The sequence below is a fragment of the Natrix helvetica genome (genome assembly GCF_964273705.1).
Source record: "Natrix helvetica genome assembly, chromosome: 9".
In the NCBI taxonomy this organism is placed as follows: Eukaryota; Metazoa; Chordata; class Lepidosauria; order Squamata; family Natricidae; genus Natrix; species Natrix helvetica.
Window position 1 is genome coordinate 4,917,203 of NC_138560.1, and position 17,914 is coordinate 4,935,116.

Here is a 17,914-nt window from a genome sequence, read left to right on the forward strand (position 1 = left end):
AAATCGATCCTCACACTTATGACCAACGCAGCCTCCCCGCAGTCATGTAGTCAAATTCTGGGCATTGGCAACCAGCATCTGGAAGAAGCCATACTTGCTTAACAATGCCCAGTTCGCTAAACAGCTGCAGTGATACGCTTAATAACCAGGGCAAAAAGGTCATAAAATCGGGCGTGACTCTTTTAACAAAACGCCTGACCTATTAGCAACAGAAATTCTCGTCCCATTTGTAGTCGTAAGTCGAGATCTACCTGCAGGTCAGGTTTGTCCCAAATATGGATTTTGAAAAGGATTACACCTAGACTAGATACTCAAAAGGTAACCTTTCCCAGGGATTCCTATTGCTATCCTGATTTTTGTTTAGCTATTTGGGATGGAGGTGATTCACATCCCATTAGTAGTTTTGGGCACGAGGCAAAGTAGAAAGAATGCCAGTGTTTCAAAACAGCAGACTTTCCCACAGCTGGATGAAGAATTCTGGGAATTGTCGTTCCTGACTCTAGGGGGCGGTGCTCACCTCCGTTTCAAAGCCGAAGAGCCAACGCTGTCTGAAGACATCTCCATGGTCACGTGGCCGGCGTGACTAAACACCAACGGCACATGGGATACTGTTACCTTCCCACCAAAGGTGGTCCCTATTTTTCCACTTGCATTTTTGTTTACGTACTTTCGAACTGCTAGGTTGGCAGAAGCTGGGACAAGTCATGGGAGCTCACTCCATTACATGGTGCTAGGGATTCGAACTGCTGACCTTCTGATTGACAAGCTCAGCATCTTAGACACTGAGTCACTACGTCCTTGTCAGAGTTAGGTCTAGTCTAATAAAAAGAAGGATATTTGAGCTCCTACAAAGATGAGGGGGGTTAAACTATTTCCCCAAGCACCAACAGGCAACGCAAGGAACAATGGTTGGAAACTAACCAAGGAGTGAATCAAAGCTAGAACTCCCATCCAGCCAGAACTGAAGAAGCTTCTTGGATGAGAAGCAAAACGTCTTCAACGAAAAACCAGAAAGTCCTGTTGCCTCTTGAAAAAAAGCAACTTTGGGAAAACCATGATGTGGATGACCGAGAATCTCCATAGGCATTTAACCTAAAACGAAGGAGAAATGTCTTAACGTTGAGAACAATCAACCAATGGAACAACCTACCTTCAGCAGTTGTGGATGTCCTATCACTGAAGGCTTTCAAAAAGACAAATGGAAAACCATTTGTGTGAAATGATATATCTAGCACAGTGGTTCTCAACCTGTGGGTCGGGATCCCTTTGGGGGGGTGTCAAACGATTCTTTCACGGGGGTCGCCTAAGACCATCAGAAAACACATATTTTTGATGGTCTTAGGAAACGAGACACCAATTTTATGGTTGGGGGTCACCACAACATGCGGAACTGTATTAAAGGGTCATGGCATTGGGAAGGTTGAGAACCACTGTTCTAGCAGGATCATAGGCAGAAGGGACATTGGAGGTGGTCTAGTCCAACCCGCTGCTTGAGGCAGGAGCCTTATACTATCCCAGTCAAACGGTTGTCCAATTTTGAAAACCTCCAAGTGACACGCTTGATTTACAGCCCTGAAGTTGGAATGGATGAAGGGAAGAAATACAACTTGGGGAAAACAGACAGGAGTTTTCCACAGGGCAGGGCGTAAGGGCTTCTTTTCCAACACAAACCCGTATTTCTGGAAGCCAGCAGAATACTGTGGTACCAGCGACAATTTTAAGGGGCGATTGCGGTGTTGGTCATCATTCCAGAATCCTAATAGAAGCTTTATAAAACAAAAATTAATCAAAAAAAAAACCCTAAAGAATTAACTTCCTTAAAACAAACACATCCCTTTTTGTTTAAATGATTTTTTAAAAAAATATCCACATCAAGCTATCCACATTTTAACAGCTGTGTGTTTTTTCAGTTTGCTTAATTTCATCTTTACTCTTAAGTTTATGAGTTGTGGCAAAAGGAAGGAGTAAACAGCAGCTCTATATTTCTGCCCCCCCCCCATCTCTCTCTCTCCCTCCTTCCAAGAGTTTGTGGTTTTCAAGCTTGCAGGAAGCAGTAGTTGGCCCAATCTAAACGTTTAGATTTATAATTTTTTAAAGAAAAAAAAACACCACCCCAACATTCTCCAAAAATCTAATTCTGCAGCCAAGGCCATCCATATTCCACAACTTTACAGCATCCAGTATCCTATTGGTGTGCGTTTCTCTCAAAAGCTTCAGAATCAGGATTATCCCCTCCTAAGGCCGTGATGGGAAACCTCTGGCACTCTCTGTGGGCAAGCACACCATTGCCAGCTGCTCTTCCAGGTTCCAATGTGCGCATGTGCATGCTCCAGTTTCGGCACTTGGTGCCGAAAAGGTTGGCCAACACTGTCCTAAGCACTTTCTTAGGCAAAACAGAAACTTGACATACGTTTCCGTGTATAATTAAAGCAAGTGACTTTAACGTGAAATATCAAGCTACGTAATCAGAGTAAGGCAGGGGTGTCCAAACTTGGGAACTTTAAGACTTGTGGACTTCAACTCCCAGAATTCCCCAGCCAGCATGGCTGGCTGGGGAATTCTGGGAGTTGAAGTCCACAAGTCTTAAAGTTCCCAAGTTTAGACACCCCTGGAGTAAGGAAAAAAAGAGCATCTGTAGATTTACAGTCCAGTATATGTGATCCCAATTTAAATGGAAGGGAAATAAATAAGAGCAGGCAAGATTGCTGAAGCTGTTTAGGGTCTTTGTTTGAACTCGCCCTGCCACAGAAATTTAGCCGCAATGCCTCCTTTAGCAAAGAGCTTTCATTACCCAAACACAGGTAGTCCTCGACTTACAACCCTTCAGTGACCCTTCGAAGTTACAATGGCACTGAAAAAAAAGTTACTTATGACCAGCTTTCACACTTATGACCATTGCAGCATCCCTTATGGGCACGTGACCAAACTTGGGATACTTGCTAACTGGCACATGTTTCACATGGGTTGCTCCCTGTTTGGCCCAGATTGGGCAAACCAATAGTAGTGGCAGTCGGAGGCTCCGCCCACCCACCCGTACATTACGCACGTGAAAGCGCACCCGAACCAGTAGTAAAAAAATAGGCAACCCACCATTGATGTGTTTATGATGGTTGCGCCGTCCCAGGATTATATAATCCCCATGTGTGACCTTCACAGTTGGTTTCTGATAAGCTGGGAAGCAACTGCTGAGATTCACTTAGCAACAGTGGCCAAACTCACTTAACAACTGTCTTGCTCAGTAAGGGAAATTCTGGGTTCAATAGTGGCCGTAAGTCGAGGACCACTGTATGCTCTCCCTCCTTCTTCCCCAGTGCACCAAGGTATCTCTGCTTCCCCAAAACTATACATATCGATCGCAGCAATATTCCAAAATTCATAATGGACCACTAGGTTATGAAATCTCAAAACCCTTTATTGGTTTCATTTTCTTTTGTACATTCTTAAAATGAACGACACCCCATTTTCTTTTGATATGTACAAGAATCTGAATAAGGCTATATATATATACATATATATGCATATTATATATATATATATATACATATATACATATATACATATACATATATATATATATATATATATATATATATATAAAACAACTCTCAAGCACATTACTGCCTTATATTGACCTCACAAGGAGATTATAATTTCAGATCCTGCCTTTGGGTTCATGGCAGCATCCCACAAGTAAGATTTTTTTTTCCCGGGGGGGGGGGGGGTTGGGGAGCGTTGTCTACATGCAAATCTGTCTCTTTGGGCAACTGAATAATCTCTGATCCTAACAGAGTGGAGAGCAAGGCAAATACGATCCATGAGGATCTGGAGAACAGCCGAGAGAAGACACGGCTTCTGCATTGCAAGATTCCCAAATATTTTTTTTCCATTTTCTCTAAGGCACCGTCCCATCCTGCATCCCATCCTCTTTTGTCGGACAGCCCCTCACCCCCCCCCCCCAGGAAACATTCCCTTGCAAAAAAGCAAAAAAGGTGGGCTTGTTTTAACAAGAAGGAGGAAAAGAGGGTCTTAATTTCTGAAGTTGCTGGGACACACGGAGAAGGAAGAGCCGGCGTTTCAGGGAGAGCTGTGTTGTGCAGACGGAGACTAAAAAGGAATGTCCGCTCCCTGCTTAGGTTCCCTTGGAAACAGCATTTCAACAGGCACTTTTAAAAAAAACCCTCTTCAAATATCCCACCCACCCACCCCTTAATTCCCAAACCTAATGAGGTTAAATGGCCGCGGGGCTCCCACCTTCTGCCTTGCCTGGGCCAAAATTATTTCTTTCTATCCTGCCTTTATTACTTTTACAAATAAGGCGGCAAAGAACATATGCAAACACACCTTTCCTCCTCCTATTTCCTCACAACAACCCTGCGAGGTGGATTGGGCCGAGGGGCAGGGACTGGCCCACGGTCGCCCAACTGCTCCTTCAGGGCCAAGACGGGACTTGAACTCGCGGCCTCCTGTTTTCTAAGACTGTTGCCTTAACCACTAGACCAAACTGGCTCTGGAATTATCCTGGGCGGCATATAACCTACATACAGGTAGTCCTTGACTTACAACCAGTTTGTTTCGTGACCGTTCAAAGTTACAATGGCACTGGGAAAAGTGACTTTATGCCTGGTTCTCACACTTGCGACCGTTGCAGGTCACGTGATTGAAATTCGGACACACGTCAACTGCCATGTATTTATGACCGTTGCACTGCCCTGGGGCTCACGTCATCCCTATTTGTGACCTTCCCACAGTCGTTTTCCAACAAGCAAAGATGGTGGGCGGAGCCAGATTCTCTTAACGACCGCATGTTTCACTTAACAACTTCACGAGTCACTTAACGGTCTCACGAAAAGTTGTAAACAGGGGCAAAACTGCCGTTGTTTTAACAACGATCACCGCCATTGTTAAGCGAATCATTCAGGTCAGCAAGCAAAGCTCACTTAACAACGGTCTTGCTTAGCAACCGAAATTCGGGGCTCAATTGCGTTCGTGTCAACGGAGGGCTACCTGTAATAGAGTTAAAAGTATATAAATCACATAATGTTAAAAGGTTTACAATCTTGGGGAGCCACCTGTCCAGAAACGTGTGCGGCCTTGCAGGCTGAATAAGCCTGAGCTAGGCCCAAACCAATCCTTTTTTAAATTTAGTTCATAGGTTCCTAAAGCAGAGGGTTTACAACCTTGGCAGCCTGGAGGACTTCAACTCCCAGAATTCCCCAGCCACCAAAGCTGGCTGGGGATTTCTGGGAGTTGAAGTCCGCCAAGCTTAAAGTCGCCAAGATTGGAGACCCTGCTCCTAAAGCATAGTTATAAAGAGAAGTCTTTGGTGCGTTTGGCAAAGACAAGATAGAAAAACTCCTCTTTTGCCACTGGTGACGAGCATGACACGCTGCAAAGACAGCCTTCAACCAAGCCCCGAAAACACATGGGATCCCCCTCTTATTCTAGGTTTAGAACAGGGGTGTCCAAACTTGGGAACTTTAAGACTTGTGGAGTTCAACTCCCAGAATTCCCTGGGAGTTAAAGTCCACAAGTCTTAAAGTTCCCAAGTTTGGACACCCCTGGTTTAGAAGATGCAGCGACCCAACAGACAAAAGAGTTTTTACAACAAAGATGCCTCAACGATCCCACGCTAACCATTAGTCGGCAGGCGTGTCCATCTTTTCGGCTGGCCTAGGCAGCCTCGAGGGAAGAGGAATTGGGCAGCCTATAAAATATTTAAGACAGTTAATCTATAAAAGGTTAAAAAAAAAATCTCCCTCTTGGTCGTATCCAACTCTAGGGGACCGTGCGTTTCTTGGCTGAGGGAGCCTGTGGTTTTTTTTGAAGACGATGTCCGTGGTCGTGTGGCCAGCATGGCTAAACGCCAAAGGCGCGCAGGAAGGGGTGAAGAGGAACAGAACATATGGCTAACTCTCTTTTTGATCCACCGGGGGATTAAAAAGTGTATTGTGCTTAAGATTGCTAATTGCAAAGTTTGTGAGTGTGAGGACGAGGAAAAGAGCAGGGTGGTGACTTCCATAAGACTACCCTTATTCTCCCCCTCCCAAATGCTTTTTTCCCCAAACTACACCGTATTTTGGGGGGGAGGGGGGGCAATCTTTAATTAAAAAGGTCCTGAGGCTTATAGTGTATGAGGGGGGGGAGGGGGACAGAAAAGAGAACCCTTAAAAACGAACCTGGCATATTAATTTTTAGAAATTCCCCCCACCCCTGCAAAGAGGCTTTACATATATATAATATATATATTTAGATTTATATATGCATATAGACAAGTAAAAACTTCCCCGCCCCTACTTTTTTTTTTCTGGCTTCCAAAGAAGGAGCAGAGCATGTACAGAGTTCCAGGCCAAGGAAGGAAGGAAGGAAGGAAGGAAGGAAGGAAGGAAGGAAAGAAAGAAGGAGAGAGAAAGGAGAAAGATAATCTCTGAGTTAAGGCAGCAAAGTCAGCCCACCCACCCCGTCATCGGTCCATCTGTCTGGAGGGAGAGAGAGCTGCATGTCCTGTCTAGCAGTCCCGATTCTCCAGGGTCAGTTCAGCTGTGGCCTGCTGCAGCTCCGTGCTGATCCGCCGGCCTCCCACCACGTCCCCGTGACCACCGGCGTCCTCCTCGCCCTTCACTTTCTTGTCGTCTGTTTTGTCGCCCGTCCCGCCGGCTTCCAGCCGCTGATCCTCGCTCCAGCGGCGTTTGAAGCGTAATTTGAGGGGAATGCATTTGCCGCTCTCCCCGGCCCGAGAAACGGGGGGCGCTAAAGCAGAAGTCTCCCCGTTTTCTATCTTCTCCAGGGGGGCCGAAGGGGCCTTAAAGACATCCTCGTCATCCTCGCTGATATCCGTGACCTCCACGGTGAGATCTTCCTCGGACTCTCCCTCCGAGATGGGTTCCACTTTGATCTGGGGGACGAGGGTCTCCGAAGCAGCCGCAGAAGAGGAGGAGGAGGAAGAGGAAGCGAGAGGGCCACCACTGGAGTCTCCCGGGGGCACAGCTGGAGCAGGCTGCTTGTCACGGTTGCGGCGCCCCAACGGTGGCGGCTGCAGCTTGAATTTGAAAGGGCTGGGGGGCTCTTCGGCTTGCGGGGGCGGAGGGGGAAGAGGGGGCTTCTCCAGGCGCTGGGGCTGCGGGATAATAATGTTGGGGTAGTGGAGGAAGGCCCTGGGGCTGAGATGGTAGTTGTATACACTCTGGGTGTGCGCTTGGAGGTAGCGCTTCATGTCCTCAGGGTTGAAGGAGAAGTGGGAGCCGCTGGGGTACATGGGGCTGAGGGTGGGTGAGGGAGTGTAATTTATGTGAGTGGGAGTGAGGGGGAGGGCAGGGGACAGCTGGGGGGGCAGGAGACCAGCAGGCCCAGTCATGGGGGACACGGGGAAGGGGCTGAGAGGCTCGGGAACCCGCGGGCGGGGATAGATCCTAAAGAGGGCGTCGTGGGTCAAACGTGGATGGCTGGGCAAGGGGGGCCCACGGAATCCACCCGCCTCTCCTCCACCGCCACGTCGCTGCTCTTCGGCCAACGTCTCCTCCACTTCTGAATTGGCCGAGGTGCCATCGCTGCAGTCACTGACCGAGCCCCGAGCGAGGCGACGAGCCACGGCGGAGAAGACCCCGGGCGAACGCAGATCCTCGGCCGGTGACAAGACATCAGATGGGGTGGAAGGGGGGAAGCGGAAGTGTGACCCACCCGAGGGCACAGGTGGAGCACTTTGGGGCACGGCCCCACCTATGAGGAAGAGGAAAGCAAACCAAGGAAATCAGCATTACAACCACCAAGGAGGAAAAGTCCTAAAAGGAGAATTCACCTCCCTCTCCATCCATCCAGTCCTCCCCCAAAGCCCAGTTGAACCGATTCAGCTCAAGGAAGCCTTCACAAGACCAGTGACCCATTCAACATCTAACCCAGAGGTGCCCAAACTTGGGAACTTTAAGACTTATGGACTTCAACTCCCAGAATTCCTCAGCAGAGCATGCGCCCGAAGCTCAGGACCACATGTGAAAGTCTCAATTAAACTGATTTTTTGCTAATCATGTAGACACATGTATCTTCTTCACTGCCGGTATAAGAGTCAACAGCACTCAAAAGGGGTTGAAGTTAGTCTGCTTGTGGTTACGTAGGAATTCTAGGCTGTTCCCCCTTCCCCTTCCATCTCCAGGTATTGCCGTCCCTTCTCCTAACATCCCCAGACATGGTAGCCTCTCATCCATGTCACCCTAGATCAGGGGTGTCCAAGCTTGGCAACTTTAAGACCTTTGGACTTCAACTCTACAGTTGAAGGTTTTAAAATTGCCAAACTTGGTCACCCCTGCCCTAGATCTTTTGAACTGGCCACATCCTAGACAATGTATTCTTCCTGGACAAATACATACTTCTCCCAAATGGGTCACTTTGCCCTTGGGCCAATCACCCCTCAAAAAGAGAAGCCAAAATTTAATCTGAAATGCACTCCTTTCACCTCCACATTAAAAAAAAAAACAACCTTCCACCTGTACTGTATTTCCAGTACATCTACAGAGACACTCCCATTCCAAAGTTAAATTATTTGATGGGGAAATTATCTTCCTTATGGGTCAATATACTTTTCCATAAGTAAAATAAGACCTTTGAACCTCTTTTCTTTTTTTCTTTTGGGGCACACCCAACAGAGCCACCAAGATGTACATGCATGCATTTGCATTAGGGGGGGTTGGGTGTTGCTTGTTTTACCAGAGGAACTCCATGCTTTAAACGTCAGTTTCTTTGGCTGTCTCGCCATGGATTCAAAAAGATTTGCAGAAAAGCAGGGAGAAGGTTGCCCAGAAACTCTGCAAGTCCTCCCACCATGCTTACCCGCCATGCCCATGTCGATGAAAGGGTAGTTGACCAACACCAATTTGTTAAAGTTGAACTTGTAGGTGAAACGTTTGCCTTTGGTCTTGTGCAGGATCCGCTTGTTGTAGTAATACCTGCAGGATTGGGGGGAGGAGGAGTAAATGGGAAGGAAAGGAAGGAAGGGAGAAGTGGGGAGAAGAAGGAAGGAAGAGGAGAGAAAGGAGGAGGAAGAGGAAGAGGAGGAAAGAAAGGGAAAGAGAAGGAAGAAGGAAGGAAGGAAGAGAAAAAGGAGAGGGGAGGAAAAAAGAGGAGGAGGAGAAAGAGGAGGAAGGAAGGAAAGAAGGAAGGAAAAGAAGGATGGGAGGAAAAGAGGAAGAAGGAACAAAGGAAAAGAAGAGGGGAGGGAAAGAAGAAAAGGAGGGAAAAGAGGAGGAGGGAAGGAAAAGAGGAAGAGGAGGAAGGAACGATGGAAAAGGAGCGGGGGGGAGAGGAAAAAAAGGGTGGAGGAGGAAGAAAGGAAAAGAGAAGGGAAAAGAAGAGGAGGGGGAAGGAAAAGCAGAAGAAAGGAAAGAGGGAGGAGGAAAAGCAGAGGAGGAGGAAGAGAGGGTCAGTGACTCACAAGTCCCACTTCTCCCCCACCATAAAAACCCAACTCGGGAGTCTGTGGGAGTCTGCACGGCCCCGATAGGAAAAGTGTCACAGCCACAGCAAGTGTGTGAAGCAGCATCTGTTCAAAGGGGGAGAAGCGACGCTTGGCGTCCCTGTGACTACAAAGGGATTTGATCACAGCCTTGTAAATAGCCACTAGCCCACAAACGTTGCCTAGGAGCAACTGCTCCTTATGTAAGGATGGGAAACCAGCCGAGCCAAATTACGGTATTAGCCTGTGGCCAAGTGTGCATTTTTTAGCCCTCCAGTTATGGGGATTTATCGGCGTCCGTAAGCTGACGTGTTGTTTGCGTCAGATAGCTTCCAATCCCCAGTCAATCCCGTTTTTAACGGAAGGGCCCAAACACCTCAGTAAATAGCTGTGAATTGGACTAGGACGCCCCTAAGTGTATTCCTACAGGCAGTCCTCAACGTACAACCATTTGTTTAGCGCCCAAAGTTGCAAAGATAAAGGGAATTACTGCAGTTGATTAGTTAGCAACCTGGTTATTATGTGAATATAGTTCTCTCCCCCCCCCCCCATTGACTTCTGACCTTGTCAGGAAGTCACCAAAAATGATCAGAAGACCCTGAGACACAACAACGGACATAAATATAAACCTGTTGCCAAGTATCTGAATTCTGATACATGACTATGAGAATGCTGCAAAAGTCATAACTGTGAAAAACTGTCACAAGTCCCATTTTTTCTAGTGCCGTCGTAACTCAGAATGATCACTAAATGAACTGCTGTAAGTGGAGGACTACCTGTATTCCACCATTTCAGATAGGAATCTTTTCCAAGCGATACGAGAGACGTTTCTGAATGCAATAGAGATGCAGTTCCCCCTGGCTTCCCAACTTTCAAATAAGAAATGGGATGGAAAATTTATAAAGTAAGCCAACCAACGAAACCAGCAACCCAACAAAGTAAAAACTGGTCTCCACTGAATTAAGCCCTTGAACCGAAAGCAAACTCCTGCCAAATATCTTGCATTGAACACCGATTTAGCTCGATTGCTCATCTATCTTGTTTGAAAAGCCCAGGTTTTTTGTTTAAAAAGTAGAGATGACTCATAATCACCTTATTTCAGATACCGATAATGCTCTCACAGCTGCTTGGGAACGAATGGGATAATAAAACAGCTCTTAAAAATTCTAGATTCTCCACTGCTAAAAGTTTTGCTCTTGCAAAACAAACAAACAAAAAAACAACAACCCACGTCCCCAATTTGTTTTTCACCGGAGCACCACAAAACGAACGGTTGCAAAGTTTTCCATATTTTGCGAGAGAAGGGCTGGGCAAATTGGCATGTGTGCATCTGTGGATGCCGGAATGCATGTACCTGCATGTCTCTAAGCCTCTGTTAAAAAGCTGGAGAAAGTCCCACTGGCTGAATTTTGCAGCTTTCCTTTCCCACCATTCCTGTGGGGCTACCTGTCACCAGGTGCGATAACCCACCCACCCCCGGCGTTCCAAATTCCTGGAATTTCTCCACCACCTTTCTCTGCCCGGCCTCACCTCAAGGCCCGGCTCAGCTTGTCGTAGTTCATCTGAGGCTTGCATTTCCTCACCCCCCATAACCGGGCCACTTCGTCGGGGTCCTTGATGACAAACTCGCCATAATCCCCTTGCCAGGCGATGACGTCATGGTATTCCTCCTTGCGCAGCAGCTCCAGGATGAAATGCCAGAGTTGGATCTGACGGGAGCCGGGACTCGACTCGGGCTTGTAGGCCCAATCCGGGAAGGCGAACCCTGGCAAGGAGAAAGGCAGAGTTAGCCAGCTCGGTCTGGGAAGGCAGAGGCGCTTTTCCAGAATAGGATAGCCAAGAAATACACCCCGCCGTCGCCGCCCCCATTCGCCCCCTCCCAGCATAAGAGAGTTGGAAGTGAAGTGCTGGTAATTCCCATACTCCGGTCCTCTGGCTGCATCTCATCAGGGCATGTTGGCAGAAGCCCTGGGTGGCTCAAAGCCACCCCCCACCCCCACCAGGATGCAATGGCTGCTGTGGCGGCATGTGGATTTTAGCCGCCCCCCCCTGTCCCCGTCCCCAGTGTGCCAGGGGAGGGAAAACAGGAAACCGGCTGCTGCCGCCGCCGCCACTGTCACCGCCTCTCCCCCTTCTGCAGCCAGGAGGCTGGGAGGGCAGCCAAGCCGCCTCGCGGACTTCCAGGCTGAGCCCTCCAAGCGTGGGAGGGCGAAGAGCAGCCAGCTTTAAGGGTAGCCTCCCTCCCTGGAGGACGAGGGCAGCAGCATCCCAGATGCCCCGAACTTGGTGCCCAACTTTGCACGTCCAACCTCTCTGGGGCAGCCATAGGGTAGTGGAGGGCGCCAGGGGGGGGGGGGGTTGGAATTGGCAGTGGAAGGGGTGAAGGAGAAGGTCTTGAAAACACCCAGGCCCAGGAAAGAGTCGGGCCCCCATTACAGGCTGGACAAGCGTCGGGCGCGTTTAGAAGTGGGGGACGGACGGGCGGACGGAGCAGCGCCTTTGTGCCACGTTCTCCCTGGGCAGCCCGCTTGGGGAGGGCAGAAGGGGGAATGGTTCGCAGCTGAGGTCACCAACTTCAAGACAAGGCTTCCTTTTTTTTCCCAGCCAAGAGAGGAGCCCGACTCGGCAAGCATTCCTGGCGAGGGGAGGGGGCAGAGAAGCTGCCGCCGCCATCAAGATCAAGCTTTCCTACAAAGGCCCGCACAATGCTCAGGGCTGTGGAAGACCCCCAAATGGTCATTGTAGCCCCCCCCGCCCCCAAAATCGGGGTAGAAAGAAACAGGAGGAGTGTCTGTGTGTGCACTACATCTTGCAAGAGTGCACCGGCGATGCAATTCAGCCCCCTCCTCTAAAAGTTTTTACAAGGCCCCTCTGTCCCGTCCCGTCCCGTCTCGTCTCTCCCTCCAAACAGGAAGTCACAAATAAAGGCCGCCGTGGGACTCCTCAAGATGGGGGCCTCTCCCATTGTTTCATAAACAACCTTCCCAGCACCAGCAGTCCTCGCTGTAGGAGGAGAGGAGGAAGCTGGCCTTTCTCAGCCATTTGGGGAGGGGTCTTCCCTTCCCAGCTGGCTGTGTTTCTGCAGCTCTGGTTGGAGAAATCTAACTCAACACAGTGCAGCCCCCCACCCCCCTAAAAAAGGGCAGTCTCTCATCTCATGATTGCAGCCATTATATCTTGGGATTTTGTACACCCCCAGACCCATTTGCTCTAAAACGTTTCTCAACCCTTTTAAAGATGTGGGGAGGTCAACTCCCAGCATTCCCCTAGCCAGCATCACGATAATATACAGGGAGTCCTCGACTTATGACCGCAACCGAGCCCAAAAATCTATGTCCCTAAGCAAGACATTTATTCAGTGAGTTTTGTCCCTATTTTACCACCTTGATTGCTACCGTTGCTAAGTGAATCGCCGCAGTCGATAAGTGAGTAACGCCATTGTTAAGTGAATCAGTCTCTCCCATTGACTTTTCTTGTCGGCCGGGAATCACATGACCCGGGGATAATGCAACTGCCATAAATACGAGTCAAATTGCCAAGCGTCTTGAATTATGACCACTTGAATAAGGGGAGGTTGGAACCGGCATCGGTTTGAAAAATGACTGTCACTTTTTTTCAGTAACTAGTAATTCTGAGCAGTCACTAAACAAACTGTTGTAAGTTGAGGACTAGCTGTACTTCTCTTCGAAAGAATTGTCGTGCAATCTAGACTTTCTACAACACACCTGTGAAGTTACGGCAAGCATTTATTACACTGAAGTGTAAAATCACAAGTGTGCTTTTGCTAAACCTGGGTAAAGGTTTTGACATATTTTGTCGTATAGGCAGTCTTCGACATATAACTGTTTTTTGCAGCAGCTGTAAAGCAAACACTGCGGTCATTAAACGAACCAATGCTTTGTACAATTCAGCCACGCTGCCACAAGGCACCGGAAACGGATATAAATTTAGCCAAGTTGCCAAGGGTACAAAATTTGGTCACTGAACTGCGAAGGGGGCCCAACTGTTGGAACTTAAAATCTTGGGTCTTAAATCCCCCTTTTCAAGGTTGGTATAAACCTTATACCAACGGGACGCGGTGGCTCAGTGGCTAGTTCAGTGGTTCGAATCCCTAGCGTTGCCCAGCTTCTGCCAACCTAGCAGTTTGAAAGCACATAAAAATGCAAGTAGAAAAATAGGGGCCACCTTTGGTGGGAAGGGAACAGCGTTCCATGCGCTTTCGGTGTTGAGTCATGCCGGCCAATTGACCACGGAGACGTCTTCGGACAGCACTAGCTCTCCGGCTTTGAAACAGAGATGAGCATCGCCCCCTAGAGTCAGGAATGACTAGCACATATGTGCGAGGGGATAAACCTTATACTGTACACAAGTAGTCCTTGAATTACAACTATTCATTTGGTGACACTGCAAGTTGTGTCAGCACTGGAAAAAAATTGATTTAGGACCATTTTTCACACTTAATAACATTACAGCATCCCCAGAGTCATGCAATCAAAAATTCGGATGCTTGGCCCCTGGCTCATATTTATGACTGTTGCGATGTGCTGGAAACATATGATCCCCTTTTATGATGGACAAGCAAAGTGTAAAGGGGAAGCCAGATTCACTTAGCAACATTGCTACTAACTGAACCACCGCTTAGCACCTGTGGCGAGAATGGTCGTAAAATGGGGCAAGGCTCATTTAACCAATGTCTTGCTTAGCAAGATAAATTCCCTTAACCGTAGCAAGAAAGGTCGTATAAAAGGGCAAAAACTCACTTGTGAACGGTCTTGTTGCTTAAGCCATGTAAAATTTGGCTTCAACCGTGGTCGTAAGTCCAGAACTAAAGGTAAAAGTTTCCCCTCCACATAAGTGCTAGTCGTTCCGGACTCTAGGGGGCATTGCTCATCTCCGATTCAAAGCCGAAGAGCCAGCGCTGTCCGAAGATGTCTCCGTGGTCATGTGGTCTGCATAACTAAACGCCGAAGACGCATGGAAAGCTGTTCCTTTTCCACCAAAGGTGGTTCCTATTTTTCTACTTGCATTTTTACATGCTTTCGAACTACTAAGTTGGCAGAAGCTGGGACAAGTCACGGGAGCTCACTCCATTATGCGGCGCTAGGGATTCAAACCGCCGACCTTTCTGATCGACAAGCTCAGTATCTTAGCTCCTGAGCTAACTACCTGTACATGTTTCAGGGCTTCCCATCTGGTGCATGCATCTCCACCCCGGGGAGGGAAACTCTGGCGGAGTGTGTGTTGTCTGAACTCAGACTGCCTGTGGCCCAGGGGGGAGGGAGGGAGGGAGGGAGGGAGAGAGAGAGAGGGAGAGAGAGAGAGAGAGAGAGAGAGAGAGAGAGAACCAAGCCCCAATGCTTTTATTTCTCCTTGGCTGAAACTGCTGAGGCTGTGCCCAATGCCTTCAGGGAGGGTGTCCGAGCTTGGTGGGGAGGGAGGAGGAGGAGTGGGGAGGGGGGGCTGTGGTTTCCCATTTCCCAAACCCCAGGCGCTCTGAGCCCATCAATAATTCAGGCCCCTGTAATGGAGGCCAGGGACGCGGGCGCCAGTTCAAGGGCATCAGTGTAAGACCGAGCCATTAGGATGGTGATGTCATCTGGAGCGAAGGGTGGGAGGGCTAGAGCCAATCCCACACACTGCAACCTGGGGGGGGGGGGGGGGCTGGCATGCCTCAACTGCATCTCCCCCCCACCCATGCCCACCAAGGGAAGAGTTGCACTCGGGCCAAATGGAGTGGTGCCCCCACCCACCCACCCTTACAAATGCAATTCAGCATCCTTCCCTCTTCCTTGCTTCTTGGCACCACAAGACCGAAAAAGACCCCCCACCACCACCGCACGCAGTACTCTCTCTCTCTCTCTCTCTCTCTCTCTCTCTCTCACACACACACACACACACACACACACCATGCACACACACACACAAAAAGGCACAGCACCAGTCTCCAAGCAACAGGCAACGGCAAGGGAGGCAACAGCTAAAAATAAAACGGGAGGAAGCAAGAGAGAGAGAGAGAGAGAGAGAGAGAGAGAGAGACAGCATGAACTGGGCAGCACCCCAGGAGCGACAGCCAGGAGCACCCCACAAACTGCGCTGTCTTCCAAGCCCCCAACAAAGAAGAGGAGGAGGAGGAGGAGGCGCACGTGCTGGACGTGGGGACATCGGCCTCCTCATACCTCTGCAGGGGCTGGCTGGCGTGGGAAGTTCACGCCAGCTCTCGGAGCCCAAGGGGAGACGTGAGGACACAAGAGTTGCAAGCGCAAAGCAACGAGAGAGAGAGAGAGAGAGAGAGAGAGAGAGAGGGAGGGAGGGAGGGAGGGAGGGAGGGAGGGAGAGAGAGAGAGAGAGAGTCGGGGCCCACCGGAGCCTCCGAAAGAGGCAACGTTGGGAAGTAGGAAGCTCCCTGCCCAATCCATGGCTCTATGCATACTTCAGACCCTCATCTGCCAGTTGTGGTGAGCTTGGAGAACAAGAGGATGAGAGAGAGAAAGAGAGAGCGCTATTAGAGGAAAACAGTGACCCATGAACTCTGCTCTTCCTCCATCATGTTCCTCTCTCTCTCTCTCTCATATTCTCTTTCTCTCCCTCCCTCCCTCTGTTTCTCTCTCTCTCTCACACACACACAGCCTGTTCTCACTAATTAGCAAGGCAGGGGGAAGAAGGGGTGGTGGTAGTGGAGAGACCGTGACATTCAGCTGCCCAGCCCCATTGAATGGATTACTGTTCTCAGGCTGGTGCTGCCAGATACGCCGGTGCGGTCTTCCACCACCATCCAAATGACGACGACGTCTTCCCGGTGTGTGTGTGTGTGTGTGTGTGTGTGTGTGTGTGAAACAGGCTCCCCCCCACCCCCTCATCTCATGTGACTGTGACAATCATAGCATTCCTCTGCATGGACATCCCAGGACAACCCCCCCCCCTTTTAATTGAATTGAAAGCACGGGGGTTTGTTATCACCTACACCAGGGGATCCCCACTAAGGCATCATCCATCAGGTTTAAGCCTACCGTGTTTCCCCGAAAATAAGACAGGGTCTTATTTTCTTTTGACACCCACCCACCGCCGAAATAAGCACTTGGGCTTATTTTCGGGGAGGTCTTATTATTTGTGAGGTGCAGGAGGTGGCGAGTGTGGTCACCTCATGGCTGCCCGTGCGTTTAAATATTTTCAGGGAGGGCTGATTTTAGCGCACATGCTCAAAAGCCCGATTGGGCTTATTATGCAGGGAGGGCTGATTTTCGGGGAGACAGGGTAGTACAACTTTTTGCAGGGCAAAAGAGATGTGAGGGGTGGGGCTTGAAATAATATTTTCGGCCCTGATCCAGCGGGACTCCCAATGCATTCAACAGGCCGGGCTTCCACGCTGCGTCTCTCCAAAACCTGGCTTGCTAGGGGTGCTTATTGAAGACATTGGGGGCAAACAAACCAGGATGTATCACAGCGTAAGCCACACAGGTTCTGTTTTTATATCTTTAGCAAAACGAAAACAAAGGAAGGGGTACCCTGCGCTCTTCCTGGCCTTTCCCCAGAAATGAGACGGCCTGCAGTTTCTTTTTTAGGATATATGATGGGTCCTGTGTGCGGCCAGAACGCATGCAAAAATAGGAAAGCATTCTATACATAGATGTATATATTTGGCTTCAGGACGTCTGGAGTTATCCACAACACAGAGTATTAGACCCAGGGGAGAACTCGAAACCTTTAAAAAAAACTTAAGTTTTGAATCACTGATCTGAAGGTTTGGGTTGCATAGGCCGCAACGATGGAAAACTGCGAAAGACAATGGAAGTAGTTTCCATGGGCCAAAACTTTAAAAAGACAGAACTGACCCCTAAGGGGGGGGAATAACTCCCAATGCATGGGAAGCAAAATGAGGTGTTCGAGACAAAATAAAGCTATTTTGGGACTGGAAAACGTCATTCCGCTTCTGAAGACTACACTTGTAAACAAGCTCCGCTATCCCCGGAGACACACGGTCCAGGAAGGGCCTTGGTGTGGTCCAGCGGGAAGTCGATTATTCTGTTTCCATCTTTTATTGATTGGCTCACCAAAACAATTCTCGCTCAGCCGGGGGGGAGACACGTTGCTCCCCACAGATGAGAAAACAGTGGATGGGTTGGGCGACTCCTTTAAAGGTTGGTCCAATCTGTAGCTTATGAACGGGGAGATGCAGGGAGGAAAGCAGCAAATGTGGCCAATTCATCCATCCCTTCGGTATGGATAGACCCATCTGAACGGCTATCTGAATTAACAGTTCAGGGAAACCTCTATCTCGTCAAGAGAAGGAAGAAGATGGCAAAGATAGCACAAACCTGCCATCTTGCACACTCACAAGTTATTTGAAATGAAACATCTGGACGTTTGGCCAGCACAGTGGTGGGTTATGACCGGTACGCCCCTGTATGGGTATACCAGTGCCAGCCAAGAGCACCAGGTACCATTCTGGTACGATGCTCCAGACGGGCCACCCGCGCT

The 17,914-nt window shown here is 49.1% G+C and overlaps 1 protein-coding gene across 3 annotated transcripts in view; it reads right to left on the bottom strand.

Annotated features, from left to right (window-relative positions):
• Positions 1 to 6,234: 6,234 nt before the first annotated feature.
• ERF (ETS2 repressor factor) overlaps positions 6,235 to 17,914 on the bottom strand; it is a gene marked incomplete at its 5' end in the record, with an annotated part of 34,689 nt that continues 23,009 nt past the window's right edge. For 2 of the 3 annotated variants that reach the window (XM_081962241.1, XM_081962240.1), the window contains 3 exons: positions 6,235 to 7,713; positions 8,818 to 8,933; positions 10,970 to 11,204. In XM_081962241.1, the coding sequence (XP_081818367.1) occupies positions 6,506 to 7,713; positions 8,818 to 8,933; positions 10,970 to 11,204 (1,559 nt within the window). In that variant the 3' untranslated portion in view covers positions 6,235 to 6,505. Of the gene's footprint in view, positions 7,714 to 8,817; positions 8,934 to 10,969; positions 11,205 to 11,362; positions 11,423 to 17,914 lie in introns of those variants that run through there. The other variant, XM_081962242.1, reaches the window with a different exon arrangement.